This window comes from Neovison vison, chromosome 6 (assembly GCF_020171115.1).
Source record: "Neovison vison isolate M4711 chromosome 6, ASM_NN_V1, whole genome shotgun sequence".
NCBI lineage: Eukaryota > Metazoa > Chordata > Mammalia > Carnivora > Mustelidae > Neogale > Neogale vison.
In genome coordinates this window covers 56,032,762-56,051,430 of record NC_058096.1, presented here as the reverse complement: position 1 = coordinate 56,051,430, position 18,669 = coordinate 56,032,762, and the positions used below count along the sequence as shown (strand labels likewise).

Genomic DNA, 18,669 nt, shown 5'->3' with positions numbered 1-18,669 from the left:
CCAACTTTGCTGAGAGGGTACACGCTCAGGGGAGAGGAGGAGAGAACTGGATGAAATGTCAGTAGTTCACCTAGCTTAGAGCTTTTAACCTGGAGCTAGGTATAGTCTGGTGGAAAACAAGTCTCCCAGACTACAGGGACCAGAAAATTGAGGCCAGGGAACTATGGCTACTTAAGAGAGTGGGGGGAATCCCAAAAGGGAAAGAGTCAGAGAAGAGATCTCCAATAGTTTCTAGTCAGACCTCTGACTGCCGAATTATCTATGGATGGAACAGAGTCAAAGCAGCTCAGATGAAGGTAAAGATCTCAACTGAGACTAGAACCACTGCCCACCCCCAAAAGAGTTCACAGTTCATATCCAAGTTAATTGACTGTCAAAACAAAAGTAACACACCCATTGCAGAATAATGGAATGCAGAACCTCTACATCTGTCATGTATTTATTGGGTGCCGGCTATATGTCAGGCACCCACATGGCATTATGCTATGTACTAGGAATATAATAGTAAGCAAGATAAAGCGCTTGCCTTCAAGGAGGATACAGTCAGATGGAGAAGACAACCAAGAAAGTACAATAAAACTTAGTATAGCTGACCTTTGAACTGAACATGGGTTTGAACTTATACATGGATTTTTTTTTTGTAAACTCAGTATAGTACTATAAATACATATTCTCTTTCTTATGATTTTCTTAGTAACATTTTTTTCTCTAGCTTACTTTAATAATATAGTATATAATATATATACAATATATGCGTAATTGGCTGTTTATGCCATCAGTAACGCTTCTAGTCAACAATAGGCTGTTAGTAGCCTGTTGGGTTTGGGGGAGTCAAAAATTACATGCAAATTTTTGATTGTGGGGGGCAGGCAGGGTCAGCACCCCTAGCCCCCGTGCTGTTCCATGGTCAATGGTAATTTTTTTTTCCTTCTTTTTTTTCAAAGATTTTATTTATATATTTGACAGACAGAGATCACAAATAAGCAGAGAGGCAGGCAGAGAGAGGAAGGGAAGTAGGCTCCCTGCTGAGCAGAGAGCCCTATGCAGGGCTAGATCCCAGGACCCGGGGTCATGACCTGAGCCGAAGGCAGAGGCTTAATCCACTGAGCCACCCAGGTACCCCAATGGTAAATTTTTTGATAGAAGTAAAGGGAACACGTGATAAAAAAACAAAACAAAACAAAACACCTAATCTAATGAAAATAAGGGTTTCCAAAAATTTTAATTGGCAAAGCTGAAGGAATAGAATATCCAAGCAAGGCCTGGAGGTCAAATAGATGGCATACCTAAGGAGTAAAAGAAGCCCAGTAATAGTTGGTGCACATATAGTAAGAAAAGAATAATGAGAGATGACTCTAGTGAGTACAGCAGTGACAAAGGTGTCTGAAGAGCCAACCTAAGAAACTGAACTAAATTAAGAGCAATGAGAAGCTTCTGAAAAGATTTTTAAATGAAGTGATATAGTTCAATTTTCATTTCTGAGAAGTATTCTTGATGTCTATGTGAAGAACAGAAGTGAAGAAAGGTAAAGCTAGGGACAAAAAGGCCAGTTTAGAAGCTGTTTCAGAATTCCAAGTGAGAAATAATAACTTCATTTAGTTTAATGCAAATATTGGAGCAGAAGTAAGGGAGGCATTTACAGTATTTTTAAGAAGCTGAATTGACTAGACTTAAAAAAACTTACAGAGCAGTGTTGGGAAGAAAGACTGCAAGTCCATTTGTGGGAACGTTGAACAATGGATATTTTTGGAAAGCAAAAGTGGAGCTATTTAGTATGCCAGTAGATAGATCTAGGTTTTAGGAATGGAACCTGTGCTAGAGAGAAAGACTTGGGTTTTCATTAGCACATGGAGGAAAACTGACGTCTTAGATATCAATGCCATATTCCTGGTAGACTGAAGAATAGTTGAAATTTATACTTGCAGTAGAAGAAAAGAGAATCAATGAATTAGGAGAACATTTTATATGAAATCTCTAATTTCAATAGCAAGAATGCTCTTTACCTCTTTTGAGTTCCCAGCTTATACTGTATCTTCCTCTGCAATATAATTTTCTCATCCAAGAAATTGGAGAATTCTAATTGTTAGACAAGCTTGGATGAGTTTTGAAAGCTAGGAGAAAGTTTTCATACCAAAACAACCTAATTTAAATAGCTTTAAGAAAAACATTTTGTTTTTAGGAAAGGATTATGTTCATACTTCAGGGAAAAGTATCCATATAATTTATTCTTTACTTTAGAATTTAAAAGTCTACGAAGTGGGGAAAGAGTGGGAAATAAATGTCAACCAAATACAATTTTTTCATACAACTAATACTACTTTAAACTTAATGGAGCTCCAACAAGTGAACAGAAACAGAAAAAAGCAGCAAGTGAAAAATATATACATGCTCAGGAAAAAGAATATTTTATTTCAAGCTTACCTTGCTCCTAAATTTTCAATGGTTATATATTCATCCTTTCTCACAACTTCAAACTGCAAGTGATGGAAAAAAAAATAACCCTAAAGTAGTTCAATTTTCAAAATTCTTTAATGTTACTTCTTAGCCTTAATATTTGAAAAAAGATAATGAGAATGAAGCTATAGAGACTTTAAAACAAGTAAAACAGAAGTAACAAGGTGAGCCATAAGCAATCCTAATCAAACAAAAAACTAGAGTTGATCTTAAAAAGCAATTCTACTATATATCAGTATAGGACTTAAATGCTGAATCTGAAACACAAAAATACACATATGTAGGGAAAGAAATAATACATATTTCTAATTTTAGTCTATTTACATACATACTGAGAATTAAACAAGATATTTCATTGAATAGAAAAAGTTAAGTGGATACCATCTGAGTATATAACACATATAGTATGTGATGCTCTATAGATAAATTCATGGGAAGATGCTCCCAGACTCTAAGAAGTTCAGAAAGTCTAAAATTATTTTTAACCTTTGATGGAACAAAATTAGATTATCATTCTTGGTTTAGGACAGACTTTCTTCATTGGTACAGCCATTGCCAGCTTTGTCTCTCTCCCTCCCTCCCCCTCTGTGTCTTTATTTTTAATTTTTTTTTTATTCTTAAAGACCACATAAATAGAACTTTGGAGAAATCAAATAGGAAGGTCAGAGAGCTTAGTCATCATCAAAGAGAAAAAATGTCTAGAATGCCATTATTATGATTCTCAAATCTGTTTGAAGTAAAAAAATGCCATTCCAGTGAAAGCAAGCAAAAAAATAAGAAAAAGATAAAGATACTCACCAAAATTTTAACAATTCCAGGTACATCACATTGTAGCATCCTTACCATGTCACCTGTACATCCTTCCTTCAAACATTTTTTCCCACTAAAGGCCTAAAATTATCAATAGAAAAAACAAATCGCTAATAGAAAAAATATATAAACAACAGAAAAAAATCATTAATCTGCAAATCTGATTAAAGTTAAAAGCAGATGTTGCTAGATGGTAAAACAAAAGATGAGAATAAACATTTGAGAGTTAGCTGTTCAAAGATAGTCCATTTCTAAAGATGTGGTATTTCCATTTCTAAGATGTGGTATACATATACAATGGAATACTATGCAGCCATCAAAAGAAATGGAATCTTGCCATTTGCAATGATGTGGTTGGAACTAGAGGGTATTATGCTGAGTGAAATAAGTCAATCAGAGAAAGATAATTATCATTTGCTCTCCCTGATATGAGGAATTTGAGAGGTATTGTGGGGGTTTTGGGGGGTAGGGAAGAAAAAAATGAAACAAGATGGCATCGGGAGGGAGACAAACCATAAGAGACTCTTAATCTCACAAAACAAACTGAGGGTTGCCGGCGGAGAGGGGAGTAGGGAGAGGGTGGTAGGGTTATGGACGTTGGGAAGGGTATGTGCTATGGTGAGTGCTATGAAGTGTGTAAGCCTGACGATTCACAGACCTGTACCCCTGGGGCTAATAATACACTATATGTTAATAGAAAATAAAAAACAAAAGTAAAAAAGTAGTCCATTTCATGTATCAATGGATTTCCTATTTAAAATGCATGATCACACTTTTCTCTCTCATCATTTCTACTTCAAAGTCTTCAAGTACCAAAAACAGCCTAAAATGTGCTCACCATCCCTAGCTAAAGCAAGGTCAAGTGAAATGTACTGATTAAGCAAATATAAAATACTGAATTCTATCAGATATATGAGGGTTCTGGGGAAAAGAACAAAAATGTTGATTCCTTTTCTGGCTCTAAACTTGCTATTTCCCCTGGTTAAGTTACTCAGTTTTCTTGTACTTCTTTTTCTGATGTTGAACTATACTGATTGCCCTAACAATCAAAGAAAGTGAAAAGTATTCATATGTTGCTTAAAAAAATGAGTAAGACTTCACACAATGATTTTTAGTGTATAATGCAAGTTCATGTTTTATCTATTAATCTTCACAATGATCTTAAGAAGTAGGTATTACTATTCTCACTTTATGGTTTATAAAACTGAGTTTCTGAATGGTTAAATCACCAACCTAATGTTAAAAAAAAAACAAAAAACAAACAGTAAGTGGTTCAATCTGGACTTGAACCCAGATCACCCAACTCTATATACAGTGCTCTTTGTACTATGCCACAATTGCTTTATAACGGTTTTCTGTTGTATGCACAATATAAACACTCTAGCATAAACAGTATAAACCCAACATATGGCCATTAGCTCACTAAAAAGTAATCAATATAGAATCGGGCTTTGGTATTTAATTTAGTTAAATTACTTTAGGTAAATATAAATAATTACAAACATATGATTGAAGACTATAACATTTATTATTTTTCTCTATCCCTTAAAATAGAAACTATCCTTAAAATTATATGTGTTCTTTCACTTTTTGTGTAGCAATTATATTCTTTGATTCTATGTCCTTTATGTGGTACACACGCAATCTATTTTTTTTTTTTAAGTTAGAAAGAGAGAAAGAGTGTGAGCACAAGCAGAGGGAGTGGAAGGCAGAGGGAGAAGAAAACCCCCCCATAGAGCAAGGAGTCCAAAGTGGGACTTAATTCCAGGACCTTAGGGTCATGACCTGAGCCAAAGACAGCCCCCTAACTGGCTGAGCCACTCGAGTGTCCCACAATATTTCTATTTTTAAGAGCATAAACTTTTAAAAGGAAGGGAAAAAATTGATAGAAATCACTAACCAAAGCAACTAGTAGAGTATCCCCTGAAAAGATGTGTTTATTAATAAATGGTGATGAATAACAAAGAATAATGAAGAAAAAAGCATCAGAGATAAGAGCAAAAGAAAAATAGAGCCAGAAAAAAAGCAGAGAAGGATGTGAACAGGAAGTAATGGGATGAATAAAAGAAATGCTGTAAAGTTCTGAAGGAAAAAACAAATACCTGATCATTTTCACCTGGATATTTTAAATTCTTGAACTTTTTCCAACAAATTTTATGGAAATAAACACAGCAGCTTTTACTACACATTAACTGAAAAAATCCCTGGAAAAGACGAAAAAGTAAGCTGTTGATATGTAAATAATAATTCATATAGGTATAAAAAATACTACTGCAAGTCTCATTCATCCATTCACTTATTTGGACATGAACACCTTAAGTGACTTTCAAAATTATGCTATAACTAGACAAGTTTGACATGGCATTCAAAATTTATCAACAGATCACTAGTAATCAACTTTCTAAGTTATTTTTTATAAGTCCACTTTCACATCACTAAAGACAGAAGTATAAGGACAAAAAGAAAAGGTAATTATTGGAGTAAGCCAATGTAATGTTTTCCATATACTGACACATATACTGTTGTTCTGATACAACAAAATATCAGAAATTTGGTGAGTGACCTTTTTAGAGGAACATGTTTTCTACCCCTCTTCACCTCTATTTTTACATTTCTCTTTTCCTCCCGCCCCTCCCTCCATACCATATTCCCCTGGAATCTCTGTTAACAATCACTAGACCTGATTTGCAATGTTAATGACAGATAGTTACCGCATTATCTCAAGGTATAAATTTCTAGGCCTTCCCAGTATGTACTCCCTGGGAACTATAGTCCTGCTTCCTTTAAATAGGTAAACTGCTTGGATGACAAAGATCTGAATTTTGTGGCCAGGACTTTCTGAGGCTACATGCTGTCCATGTGACTAGAACCCAGGAAGCCTCCCTGGGAAACCTTAGGACCATATCACCTAAACCAGACCCAACTTGCCACCAACCCTGAACAGCCCAATTCCCCAGGCCTACTTTCCAGTACCTGTATTAATCTAATGAATACATTTTGGATTTCTTCCCCCAACACTCACTGTGTACGCATCATGCTTTGCAACTGGATTTCCATTATATGATAGAAATGGTGTCAGACTGGCACTGATGGTTACATCTCATCCTATCTTGTGATTTCCCACAGCCTTATTTTGATATATTCAAAGAGAACTAGATTTGATGTACTTTGTTGAATTTCTTCAGATCCAGCCTGGTTTCACTTTGCTTGCCCAAGAACCATTCAACAGAAAATCATCACTTACTTAGTAACAGAATTCTTGAAGAGTAACAATTTTTCTCCTTAATAAAATGCTGATATTCTAAACCTACAACATTTCTAACTGTAAAGAATATTCCACATAATTTTTACTGCTATAATTGCAGAGACATTAACTCTAACTACAGACACATTTGAGTATTACAAAATCCCTAGCAAAATTGATTTACTTTTTATTGACTCCCAGATATATATAATTCCTGTTCACTATGAATTTAAGTTCTTAGAGACAGTCAAATTTTTTTTAAGATTTATTTATTTGAGAGGCAGATAGGAGTGTAGGTACAAACTCGAGTAGGGGGAGGGGCAGAGGGACAGAGAGGGAGAGAGAGAATCTCTGGCATACTCCCTGCTGAGTGCAGAGCCTGACCCAGGGCTTGATCTCACAACCCTGAGATCATGATCTGAGCTGAAAGCAAGAATTGGATGCTTAACCAACTGAGCCACATAGGTACCCCAAAATATTCAACTTCTTAACTGGATTACTACTATAATTAAACTAAGTACTCTTTTTTTTTTCTAAGTACTCTTTTTAAACAATATTTTGATGCATAACAATAATTTGTATGTAAATTTAATTTTATAATTTCATTTTTAAAAACAGTTAATAATTATATTACCTTGTAATTGGTGTTCTTTAAAATGTCAGCTTCGCAAGATCGTTCACAATCTAGATAACTGCAAATGGTCTGCTTCATTATATTACTTTCTGTTGTCTTGATAAAATCTTTAAGAAGATCCTAGATTTTAAAAAATTTTTTAAAAATTATGAATTATTAGTAACAAGATTGAAATATTTCCAATATTTTACCTTAAATAATATGTCCATTTTATTATCTCCCTTTTTGAAGGCACTATATGTTTTTTACTAAAACAGCAATAGAACATTTTTTCCTCATTCAAAGTAAACAACATATAGAAAGGTCCTAAATTAGAAATACTGGTTTCTTACTGAACATAAACATAGGAGAAAAGAAAAAAGTCTGTGTTTGAAGCTGTACCTCTCTTCACCATCCCAACTCATAGCATAATACCTGACATGTTCCTACTAAAAACTATCTGCTCTGATACACACACACACACACACACACAGACAACAAATCACTGGGAGCCCAGGAGGGTCTGCTAGAACTGATCCCCAGAACACTATGTTGGCAGTGGGACTCCTAGAGTGGAGCAATATGCCACTCACTGCCATTATGGGCAGAAGTAGCATACAGAAATATGCTTTCAATATTCAGAGTTGTAACTTGGAATGCAATTTCCTATTTTCAAATGCTGATTAAATGTAGGTGAAACACATTATGAAGTCTATGTTAAACAGGTCTTTAGACCAAGTCCTTAACACTTATCCCTTAGAGAGAGTATTATAAGATTTCAAATAGTAGTATATTTTTTTAAGATTTTATTTATTTATTTGACAGAGATCACAAGTTGGCAGAGAGAGAGAGGGGGAAGGAGGCTCTCAGCAGAGCCCAAGGCAGGGCTCGATTCCAGGACCCTTAAGCTGAAGCTTCAGGCAGAGGCTTAACCCACTGAGCCACCCAGGCGCCTCAAATAGTAGTATGTTTAATATACTGAGAATATACAACATGACAAATAAGTTGCTATAGAGTGTTTGATAAATCTTCCATTTCTATCTCCATTCCTTTGATAGCATTCAGAATTCTAAATTGATGGCTGATATTGAAGAATAAAGATGTTTTGACCAAGGCAATGAAAATGTTTTAAATATCAAGATAAGAGAGAAAGAAACTAGAGGCATTTAAGGACCTGTCAGTATAAAGGTAGTATATATATCCTGTCAGCATAGCAAATAGCCAAGTGGAAATGGGGAAAAAAGAAATAGGCTCACAGAATGTATATAAGTACTACAGTTTCAAAGATCTCAAACTTACTAGTTCAATACTGACCTACTGACACTCCCACCAAATATATGCCACATATATACATATGCCTATATGCAGCTACATGAGTATATATGTGTTCTTCATTTTCTCTACCCCATCTCTGTCTCCTTCAGAACACTAACGACAATTTGTAACTACTTTATTAGGGTTTTTTTTTTCCTTTTTAATCCTTTTAATCCTTTTGTTCCTTCTTCTTTACTCCTTATCTCTTGCCTCTTGTCTTTGGCATTCATTCATTCAATATATTTACTGAGTACCTGTTAGAAGCCAGGTTGTTAGGGAAGTTAAGGGATGTTATGGATGTTAAAGAGACAGAAGTAAACTTAGCAGGGCCATGGGACCTGTTCATCTACCACCATCTCATCTATCAGCATCTTTCAGCTTCAAGCCAGAAAAGTCCTACTGCATAATGGATTCCATCACCCTTTGTCTGCAATACATCATCAAGTCATTGTGTCTTTTCCCAAAATACACTGTAAATTCTTCCATTTCCATCTCCATTGATAACACTCCATCTTATCTAGATTATTAGCTGTAATAACCAGGTGCCTAACTGGTATACCTCTTCCCCACCTACTCTGCTCCAAGGTACTCTATACAAAAGCAAACGAGTCAGTTCCTTGCTTAAAATCCTTCAGTGGCTTCCCACTGTACCTACCTAAAATAAAGTCTTAACCTTTACCAAGCATGGACTGCAAGGTCCTGCAGAACCTGCAGAACCTAAATTCAGTACATCTAGCCATCTCTTTGAATTTGTCTCTAGCCTTGCTCATTAAAAAATTCATATGGTTTTACTTTTTCAGTTCTTCAAACTTATGTGTCAAGGCCTAAGGGCTTTCCCACACTCTTTTCCACTTACCTAGAATGCTCTTCCCTCAGTCTTTACAGAGCTAGTTCTATTCTCAGCCTTCTGGTTCCTATAAGACCCATCACCTCCCAGAGAGGCACACATGCATATGTGCATATATATATACATAGATAGATGTATACAGGTATATGAGTGTGTATCTGTCTGTTCTGCATATGTGCATATATATATACATAGATAGATGTATACAGGTATATGAGTGTGTATCTGTCTGTTCTCTTTTATTATAATTTGATTATATCATTCCAGTGTTTAAAAGTCTTCAGGGGTTTCACATTAACTTCAAGAAAGGGTCTGAACACCCATACTTGGCTTATATAAGGTCTTCCATGATCTGGCTGACATTTACCTCTGACACATTATGCATTCATGATACAAAAACAGACTGTCATTTAAAAAGAAAAAAGGAAACATTCATAATGGCAGAAACTCCTAGTAGATAATAGCTGAAATAATCATTAACATTAAAAATTCAGTAGAAGGATAAGAACAAGGGTAATGTTAAAAATAATCATATGCACTACCCTGATAGGGTGCCAGCATCTCTAGGGGTGCTATATTCCCCCACCAGGATAAGTTTATCTAAGGGGATATATGAAGGTAGGAGCAAATGGGGTAGGGTAGGTCTTTGGTAGAACTCACTTAGGATAAATGGGTATAGTCAGTCGTCTAAATACCCTCAAAAAAAAAAAAAATCTAATCACAATGTCTGCGGAGCAAGACTTTGGGTGGGGTGCCAGGCACCAATCATTACAGATTAAGAACATGCTGGCCTACAGCCAGGATCACTGAAGCATTCTACCCTACTAGACATTAAATCTTTATTGGATTTTAAAGCAGCATAGGGAGGGAAGGCTGGTGGAAAGTCCAAAGCAGCTGGAATGGTGGCTGGATGCCCAAGAAACCCCTGGCAGCAACTATTTTTGAAACACTACATAAATATTTTAACATTATAACAACTAACATGATAGCACTAGTGTGCACTGGCTGAGTATCTGCCCTATGCAGAAAGCTAAAGTTGAGAAAAATCTCCTCTAGAAAGTAAAACAAAAAGATAAAATGTAACAAATAGGGAAAAAAATAAGAAAATCATAGATTTAGTCCAAGATATCAAGTATCTAACAAACATTCCATAAATAAAATGAAAAAAATCATCTAATGAATTTTTTAAAAATTCATTATTTAAAAAAATTCATATATTTAAAAAAATTAAAACAGGTTATAAGCAAAAGATCGAGAATCAGATGATTAGATTTCTCAAAGTAATAGTGGAAGCAAGGAAATAATAGAAACACTCGGAAAATAATTTGCAACCTACAATTCTATGCCCAGGCAAGATATAAAATATTGAAAAAATAAATTATTTTGAAAACTTGAAAGGTCTCAAAAAATTTACCTCCCAGGCTCACCCTTCTCTAAGAAGCTGCTGCATGACTTGTAACACCAAAACAAGGGAGTAAACCTAAAAAGAGGAAAACGTGAGATCCAAGAAACAGAGTATTCTACATAGAAGGATAATCCAAGGAATAAAGGAAAACCCTAAAGCAGATTAAATAAAGATGTATAACTACTGGTAGAATGGGGAAAGAAAAGTGTATGTGTAAAGGGGATGTATAAGAGAGTTTAATAAACCCTCCTCATCTACCATAGAGGGAAGTCAAAAGATATTATCTACAATGGAGAAATATGATAAAAAAGCAATAGATCTTTTCAAAAGATATAGATATATCAAAGAAATACGCCTAGAGAGCTGGAAGAAGAGGTCTCTAGTTAGGAACTACAATTAGAGATGATGGACCACAGACTGTTAATTTCGAGTCTTTTAATATTATTTTACACACTGTATATGTGTATTATTTTCCTTGAAAAAATTCACTAAAAATGTCTGGATAACAAAGAAAAATATTTGAAAAGGAGGAGGAAAAAGAGAAAACTAAGACCAAGTAGGGGCTGCTTCACGCAAGCTCAAAAGTTTAATGTTAAAATATATAAAATCACTTTTAAGTCTTAGGTTTGAAGTGTGATTTTCCTGACAAATGTCAAAAACTGTCTGCTTATTCTACTGATTACTGAGAGAGCTATAGTAAGATAGTACTCTGTGATTGAAGAGTTTTCTCTCTCTCCTTCTGGTGCCACCAGTTTTTGTCTCATATGTTTTGAAACTGTTTTATTAGGTTTATACAATTTGAGCTGCTATAGCTTCTAAGAAAATTGAATTTCATAGTTTTTCAAAATATCCACTTTGAGGAATGGATCTGGCTTTCAACTCAGCCAAAATATAAGGACCCAGAAAAGCTTAAAGTAAAAGTCTGCAGACAGGTTATTCAAACACTAACCAAGAGAAACCCACTAAACAAATTAAAAAGTTACTACAATATGGCTTAAAAGAGGAGTAAAAATTAACTCAAAATTAAGAATACCAAGAAGAGGGACGCCTGGGTGGCTCAGTTGGTTGAGCAGCTGCCTTCGGCTCAGGTCATGATCCCAGCGTCCTGGGATCGAGTCCCACATCGGGCTCCTTGCTCAGCGGGGAGCCTGCTTCTCCCTCTGCCTCTGCCTGCCATTCTGTCTGCCTGTGCTCGCTCTCCCTCTCTGACACATAAATAAAAAAAAAAAAAAAAAAAAAAAGAATACCAAGAAGATAAGGGAAATGAAAACTCTCATACTTCGTCTTAAGAATAAAAACTGGTGGGGTGCCTGGTTGGCTCAGTCAGTTAAAGCATCTTACTCTTGATTTTGGGTTTGGTCATGATCTCAAGGTTATGAGATTGAGCCCCACAAGGGGCTCCTTGCTCAGTGAGAAGCCTGCTTGAGATTCTCTCTCTCTCCAAATTGCACATGCACACATGCATCTGCCCCTCACTCCCTCTAAAAAAAAAAAAAAAAAAGAATACAAACTTTGAAAAGAAATATGAAGATAAATATCAACAACTTTGGACTTGATTCACAATTCCACCTTTAGAAATTTGTCCTATAGGAATTATGTGAGAAATGCACAAAGATCACTTTACATAATAATGAAAAACTGGAATGTTTAGGATAGACTAAATTTTCAATAGCAAGAAACTGGTTACACAAATTAAAGCAGTTACGATGGACCATGAAAAAAAATCATACTGTAGAATAATCTAACTACTGGGAAATTCACAGTATATATTTCTAAACTACACATCAATGTGTATAACATCATTCCAATTTACTAAAAATTAAGGGTTCAAGTGTTTATACATGTGTTTCTAGAAAGACATTAATGAAAATACTAACAATAGTTTCTCCATTTGAAGAAATATAAATGAATTTTATCTTTGAGCACTTTTATATCTTTCAAGTTTTCTGAAATAAACTTTTCAAATTTTCTTAGTATTTTTTAAATTTAAATCAAGAACAAAATAATGGTAAATATAATTAGAAAAAAAAGAATTAACTATTACACTTAGCTCCAGCTATGTGAAGTACTGGACTAGTATAGCATTTAATCTTGTTTTTAATACTAACAAATCTTGTTATTTACTAACCCAGCCACCTCATTTCTCTCTATGTGCTGAATCTTACATTCTGCACTAGGTAATGGAATCAATGTTGTTTCTTATACAAAAAGCTAATTTCCAACAAAAGAATGTGCTTGCTATAGAATATGACAAAGTTAGGGGCCCTGGGTGGCTCAGTTAGTTAAGCAACTGCCTTCAGCTCAGGTCATGATCCTGGAGTCCCGGGATCGCATCCCACATCAGGCTCCCGGCTCAGCAGGGTGTCTACTTCTCCCTCTGACCTCTCCCCTCTAATGCTCTCCCTCTCTCTCAAATAAATAAATAAAATCTTTAAAAAAAAATGGATATGACAAAGTTAGCATAGGCCACACTTCATCAAAAATGATTCTGATTAGTCACAGGTGAAATGTTCTTAAACAATTTCTTACTTTAAAAGTTGTAGGTAAATCTTCATCTTCTGTAGGATCTATGTCAAACCAATGATCATCTGTATCTCCTATTTCTTGTAAACTTTTATGAAATTCTAGCAGTCCTCCATTATATCTGCAAGGCATTTTAAAATAAGATCAGTTTGAATGGGACTCTGTAACTAGATAGTTTACCAATGAGACAATAAGCAACCTTTTTTTTTTTTTGTGGTAAGTAGGATGGTGAAAACCTCTGGCATGCTATAGAAATACAAATGCTAGGACTCTCACCTGTGGTAGATTGGGATGAAATACAGGTGGAAGGGGAGGCAATAGATTATGTAGTAGCTCAAGCTTGAACAGAATAGGGGCCATGGTAATTAAAGGGATTGTAGAGTTGGTTGGCTTTTGTCTACTGTCTTGGAAGCCTTGAAGAAAGAGAATGACAGGCACAGGTCAGCCAACTGTTGACTCAGGGCACACTGTGAAAGACAGAGGACTCTATGGCAGCATTTAAAAAGGCTCTAATCTCCTACATCCATAACAATAATCTGTACTGAAAATCAGGCCAGATTTAATCACAAGGTGAAACAAACTGCAAAAGAGACCAAATGCACCTCCTTGACAGGACTATTACCAACTCAGGACGCTCTGTGAAAGTTAAAAGGTCTCTATGGTAATATTTAAGAAAACCTTTACCAAGTCTAACCTTATAAGGGCATACTGTGCTGGAAATGGGGCCCTGTATTTAATCACAAGGGTAGAACAGCAGAAAAGACTAAACGCACTGCCTCAGCAGGACTGTTATGCTAAAATGAGGACTTTGACAGGGAACAAGTAGAACCTAAGATCTGAAATGGGGACATTTAAATGAAACCCCTAAAGTGTCCTAAACTCCTCTGGCTGATAATGACCTCTTTCTTGCTAGAGGAATGCAGAATCCATTTTCTGATCAAGCCAAAATATCATCTAAGGTGCATATATCAAAAGATGATGCCCTCCCTTCTCAAGATCCTCTCCTATCTCGGCTTGTTGCTCATGGACCAATAACTCTGGAACTGGGTATAAGCAGAGTCCAAGTGGGAAACTAGAGTCCCCGCCCCTAAACGAAAAGCTGATTCACCATAAGAACTGCGGAATTTGCCTCGTGTGTACAGAAGCATATGTGGGAGTGGATCTTAAGCGTGCCGAACCAACACAGAGACACAGCTGGATAGGGAAGTATATGCTGATTTGGGATGACTCCTCCACAGTTCAAGATTGACTTTTCTAACAAGGACACCTGAGCCACCTGAGCCAACATGCTGCTGAGAAGGCTACTTCAAGCGTGGATCCAACAATGGCCTATAGTAATTGAGGTGGAGATGCTGGAAATTTTTTGGCAGGGTACTGAAAAAGCCTAGGGAGCTAAGGATGTTAGAATGGACTTCCTACACAAGACCAAAGAAGCCACCACTAGACAAGGTTCCCTGGAAAGGTCCAGAGGACACTCCAGAGGACACAGTGAGAGAAAGGCACCAGCGTCTTTGAGCAGCTCAGTGGTGACTGTCCTCTAGGCCAGGGATGAAAGTAAATGATGCTGTCCTGTGACTGGGCTTTCTCTTATCAATGATAATGGAAAACAGATTCTCTCCAATGCCCAATGGTAAAGAGACTAAAGAGTAGTGCACACATCTGAGGGAAGGACAGCAGTATACATTCTTTGTCCTGTCTCACAGCTATGTGAATTCTCTCTACAGTATAGACTAAAGAGATTCTGACCATCCTAAAATTCTGTAAAACATTTATATTGATGGCATAATGCTACTAAAGCCCATTTATATTGATGGCATCATGCTACTAAATGGGAAGCAAGAAGTCTTCTGGGTACCCTAGTAAAAAATAAGCATGCCAGAGGATTGAAGATAAAATCTTACAAAAGAATCAGGTAACTCCCACAGAGGTGACTCTTTTGGGAATCCCATGGTTGGGTCCAGCAGTAATCCTGCATAAGGATTGGCACAGCTGCCAATTTCATCTTTCAAGTCTCAGCCAAACATTATTTCCTCAGGAAGACTTCTGATTCCAAGAACTGGACTGGGTGTCTAGTGAAGGCCATTTAGTTTTTCACTGAATTTTCCTTCATAGCTCTTTATCATATTTCATAATTGATTATTTGTATAGCTGATTATTTGATTAAGGCCTATAACCTTCACTATACGGTCAGTTACATGAAGACAGGAACGATCTATTTTGCAAACTATCATATCCCCAACACTCAGCACACGCAGTCTTCAGAACATGCCAAATTCTGAGCAAATAAAATTAATAAATTATGCTATAATGGCTAAGGACCTCCATATAGGAAGTAAATAGTCCATAAAGGTTCCCCCACACAATTTCACTAACTGTGTGATCCCCAATATTTCCCAAACCCAGACTCTGGACCCTTTCAGTGCTTTAGAAACTCATTTATACCTTAAACATCTATTCCCACTTGTGATCATATTAATAACTATAACCATCATTTGTTTATTAAACCTAGCATTTCTGTGTTCTGAGAGCTTATTTAATCATCTACAACATCCTTGTTGCAGGTAGGGACTATTATTGGTTCCATTTTACAGATAGGAAAAGATAAGGCTGAGTAACATAACATTTCTCAGGGTCATAGACTGGGTACATGGCAAAAAATGTATTTAAACCCAAGTCCGTCAGACTGCAAGGCCTATGTTCCTCATGTCTTTGCTACACTATCTTTTATTGCCATGACCTGTTAAGTTTGATATTTAATATCCTCAAAAGCATTGAAGAAATTATTATCTATAGGAACAGGTGAAGAAGAACCAGTAGAGCACAAATGTCATGATACCTGGTATACTACAAAAACTATCCCATTTCACAATGCTAAAAGGTGAAAGGCAAGATCTGTCCATTTATTAAAATCCTTACCTCTTCTGAGCACATCGAAGCAAACCACGTCCAAAATAAACTAAACACATAAAGTTCTCACATATTTCATTCTCTTGGATCACCATCTTCATCACTAGAAATTTATTCTCCGCTTCTGTGTAATCCTGTAGGAACATAAAACTAGATTTGGCTGATATAAAAGCATTTGTTCTTTTTACAATAATTATTTTCCAAACTGGAGAAGTGAGAGCAGCTTTCATATTGATACAGTCATGTAGTCATTTATTCACATCTCTAATCCTAGCATCTGTTTGTGATCACACAGATAATATACTCAATGACTAAAATACTTATTTACAAAAGAACATCTTCTATAGCCAATGTTTCAAAATAAACATTTAGAGAATTTCTAAAATCAACCTTTTGTCAAAAAGTAGTCAGTGAGTGTGAGAAGATTTACAATGGGCAAATAACACATGCTACATACCTCTTTCTTTCCTCTTTCAGTAAGTGCCACTCCATACAAAAACAGTAATGTCAAATAATAACCAACATTAATCTGATGTGCCTAAAAGAAAAAAGAATTAATTGGTTATTTACACTAAGTTAAGTTTCAGTATACCAAATTTAATTAAATATCCTAGGCCTATCAAAAAAAAAAAAAAAACTCACCATTTACAACAACATGGATATAACTAGAAGGTCTTATGCTAAGTGAAATAAGTCAATCAGAGAAAGATAATAATCACATGATTTCACTCATATGTGGAATTTAAGAAACAAGACAGAGGATCATAGGGGAAGGGAGGGAAAAAGAAAAGACAAAATCAGAGAGGGAGACAAACCATAAAAGGCTCTTAACTATAGGAAACAGACTAAGGGTTGTTGGAGGGGGGGTAGGTAGGTGGGGTGATGGTGTAACTGGGTGATGGTCCTTAAGGAAGGCACTTGATGTAATAAGCACTGGGTGTTATATGCAACTGATTAATCACTGACCTCTACCTATGAAACTAATAACACACTATATGTTAATTAATTGAATTTAAAAAAATAAATATCCTAGGCCTACCCAGCAATTATTAAAAAATAGTAAAAATCATCATCATTATACTTTTAACCATCTAGTAAGAACAATAGCAAATAAATTTTAGATGTATTTGACAATTTGACCCTAAAGAGAAAGGATAGTCAATAATCTCAAAATAAAATATTACAGTTTAATAAAAGAAAATGAAAGCCATCAGGATTTATTGTCTCTTTCCCCCTCCTACTCCTACATGCTACAAATGGCTAAGATCTCCAGACAGATGTAATAGTAAGTACAACTATATTCTGAGTCCCATGAGTCCTTCTGAACATGGGAGTAGGTCTTGGAGACTTCAGATACAACACTCACTGTAGGAATGCCAACTTCCTGGTTTTGATAACATAATTTGTTATGTAACAAATAACTATTGAGGGAAACTGAATGAAGGGTATGCCAAGATCTCTCTGCACTTTTGTATTATACAGCTGTATTTTTGCAATTTCTGTGCATCTAAAATAACCTCAAATAAAAAGTTTAAAAATTGTCCATGGAGAAAAGTATTATACATTCTGTTCATAAGCACTCTACTAACTGAAAATCATAACCATATCTTTTGTCACATTAACTTTTTACAATGAGACGGTTCCATACTATAAACAAGATTTTTCTCAGGTACCGAGGTACGATAAGCATCTACAGGATATGTCTTATTTTTTAGTGATCTGTGTTCTCTTACCCAGAATATTTCTCATAGCAAACGGTACATATTTATGAAGTAACTGCTTTGAGTTAGAAATTTGGCTTCAAACTGATCTCAGTGGAAATAGATATGTGTGCTTGCTTTCAATGAACCTGTGTAACATCCAACTGGTTTCTATCTTAAGATTCCCATCTTTGCAGAGGTGGTAAAATGCAGTTCACAGAATAGACACTAAAGCCAAGATTACATGGGCTTTTATACTGATTCCACTACTTACCACCTAATGAATTAAGAAGGTTATTTAACCTCTATGCTTCAGTTTTAAATCTATAAAATAGGAATAATAGAGTGGGGTGCTTGAGAAGAGTAAATGAGCTAATCCTTACAAAAAGTATCTGTCATATAGCAAATATTAAGTAAGTGTAAGCTATTCTTTTGTAATTAAAAAAAAAACTGGCTTCATAAATAATATGACTTGAGCCTTTGGCTCATACAACTCTAAACAGAACACTTTGAAAACAGGATAAAATGTGGAATTGTGGTAATGCTACAATTACAAGTACAAGGTAAAGAACTCAGGAATTTAGAGATATAAGCATTACATTGCTAACCAATATGCTCTGGCCTTTCCTCCCTACCTGCTCCCCGAATAGTAGGGATCATTCCAAGTATTGGAACTAAATGGATATTGAGATATTGGCAACTGCCCTCTTCCCTCATGCCACCTCCTAGAACAATGTTGCTCCACCTATCCTCAGTAGCCTTAAGGAACAGGGAGAGCCATCTGGATACAACAGTAGGCTGCTCTGATCATGACAATTCCAATTCTGTTCAACAATGCTACCAAGAGAAGGA

General features: G+C 35.8%; 1 protein-coding gene across 10 annotated transcripts in view; it reads right to left on the bottom strand.

Annotated features, from left to right (window-relative positions):
- DZIP3 (DAZ interacting zinc finger protein 3) overlaps positions 1–18,669 on the bottom strand; it is a 109,504-nt gene that overhangs the window by 53,844 nt on the left and 36,991 nt on the right. For all 10 annotated transcript variants that reach the window (XM_044251344.1, XM_044251345.1, XM_044251341.1 and 7 more), the window contains 7 exons: positions 16,575–16,655; positions 16,127–16,251; positions 13,217–13,331; positions 7,143–7,262; positions 5,367–5,468; positions 3,253–3,345; positions 2,422–2,474 (listed from right to left, as the gene is read on the bottom strand). In XM_044251344.1, the coding sequence (XP_044107279.1) occupies positions 2,422–2,474; positions 3,253–3,345; positions 5,367–5,468; positions 7,143–7,262; positions 13,217–13,331; positions 16,127–16,251; positions 16,575–16,655 (689 nt within the window). The remainder of the gene's footprint in view (positions 1–2,421; positions 2,475–3,252; positions 3,346–5,366; positions 5,469–7,142; positions 7,263–13,216; positions 13,332–16,126; positions 16,252–16,574; positions 16,656–18,669) is intronic.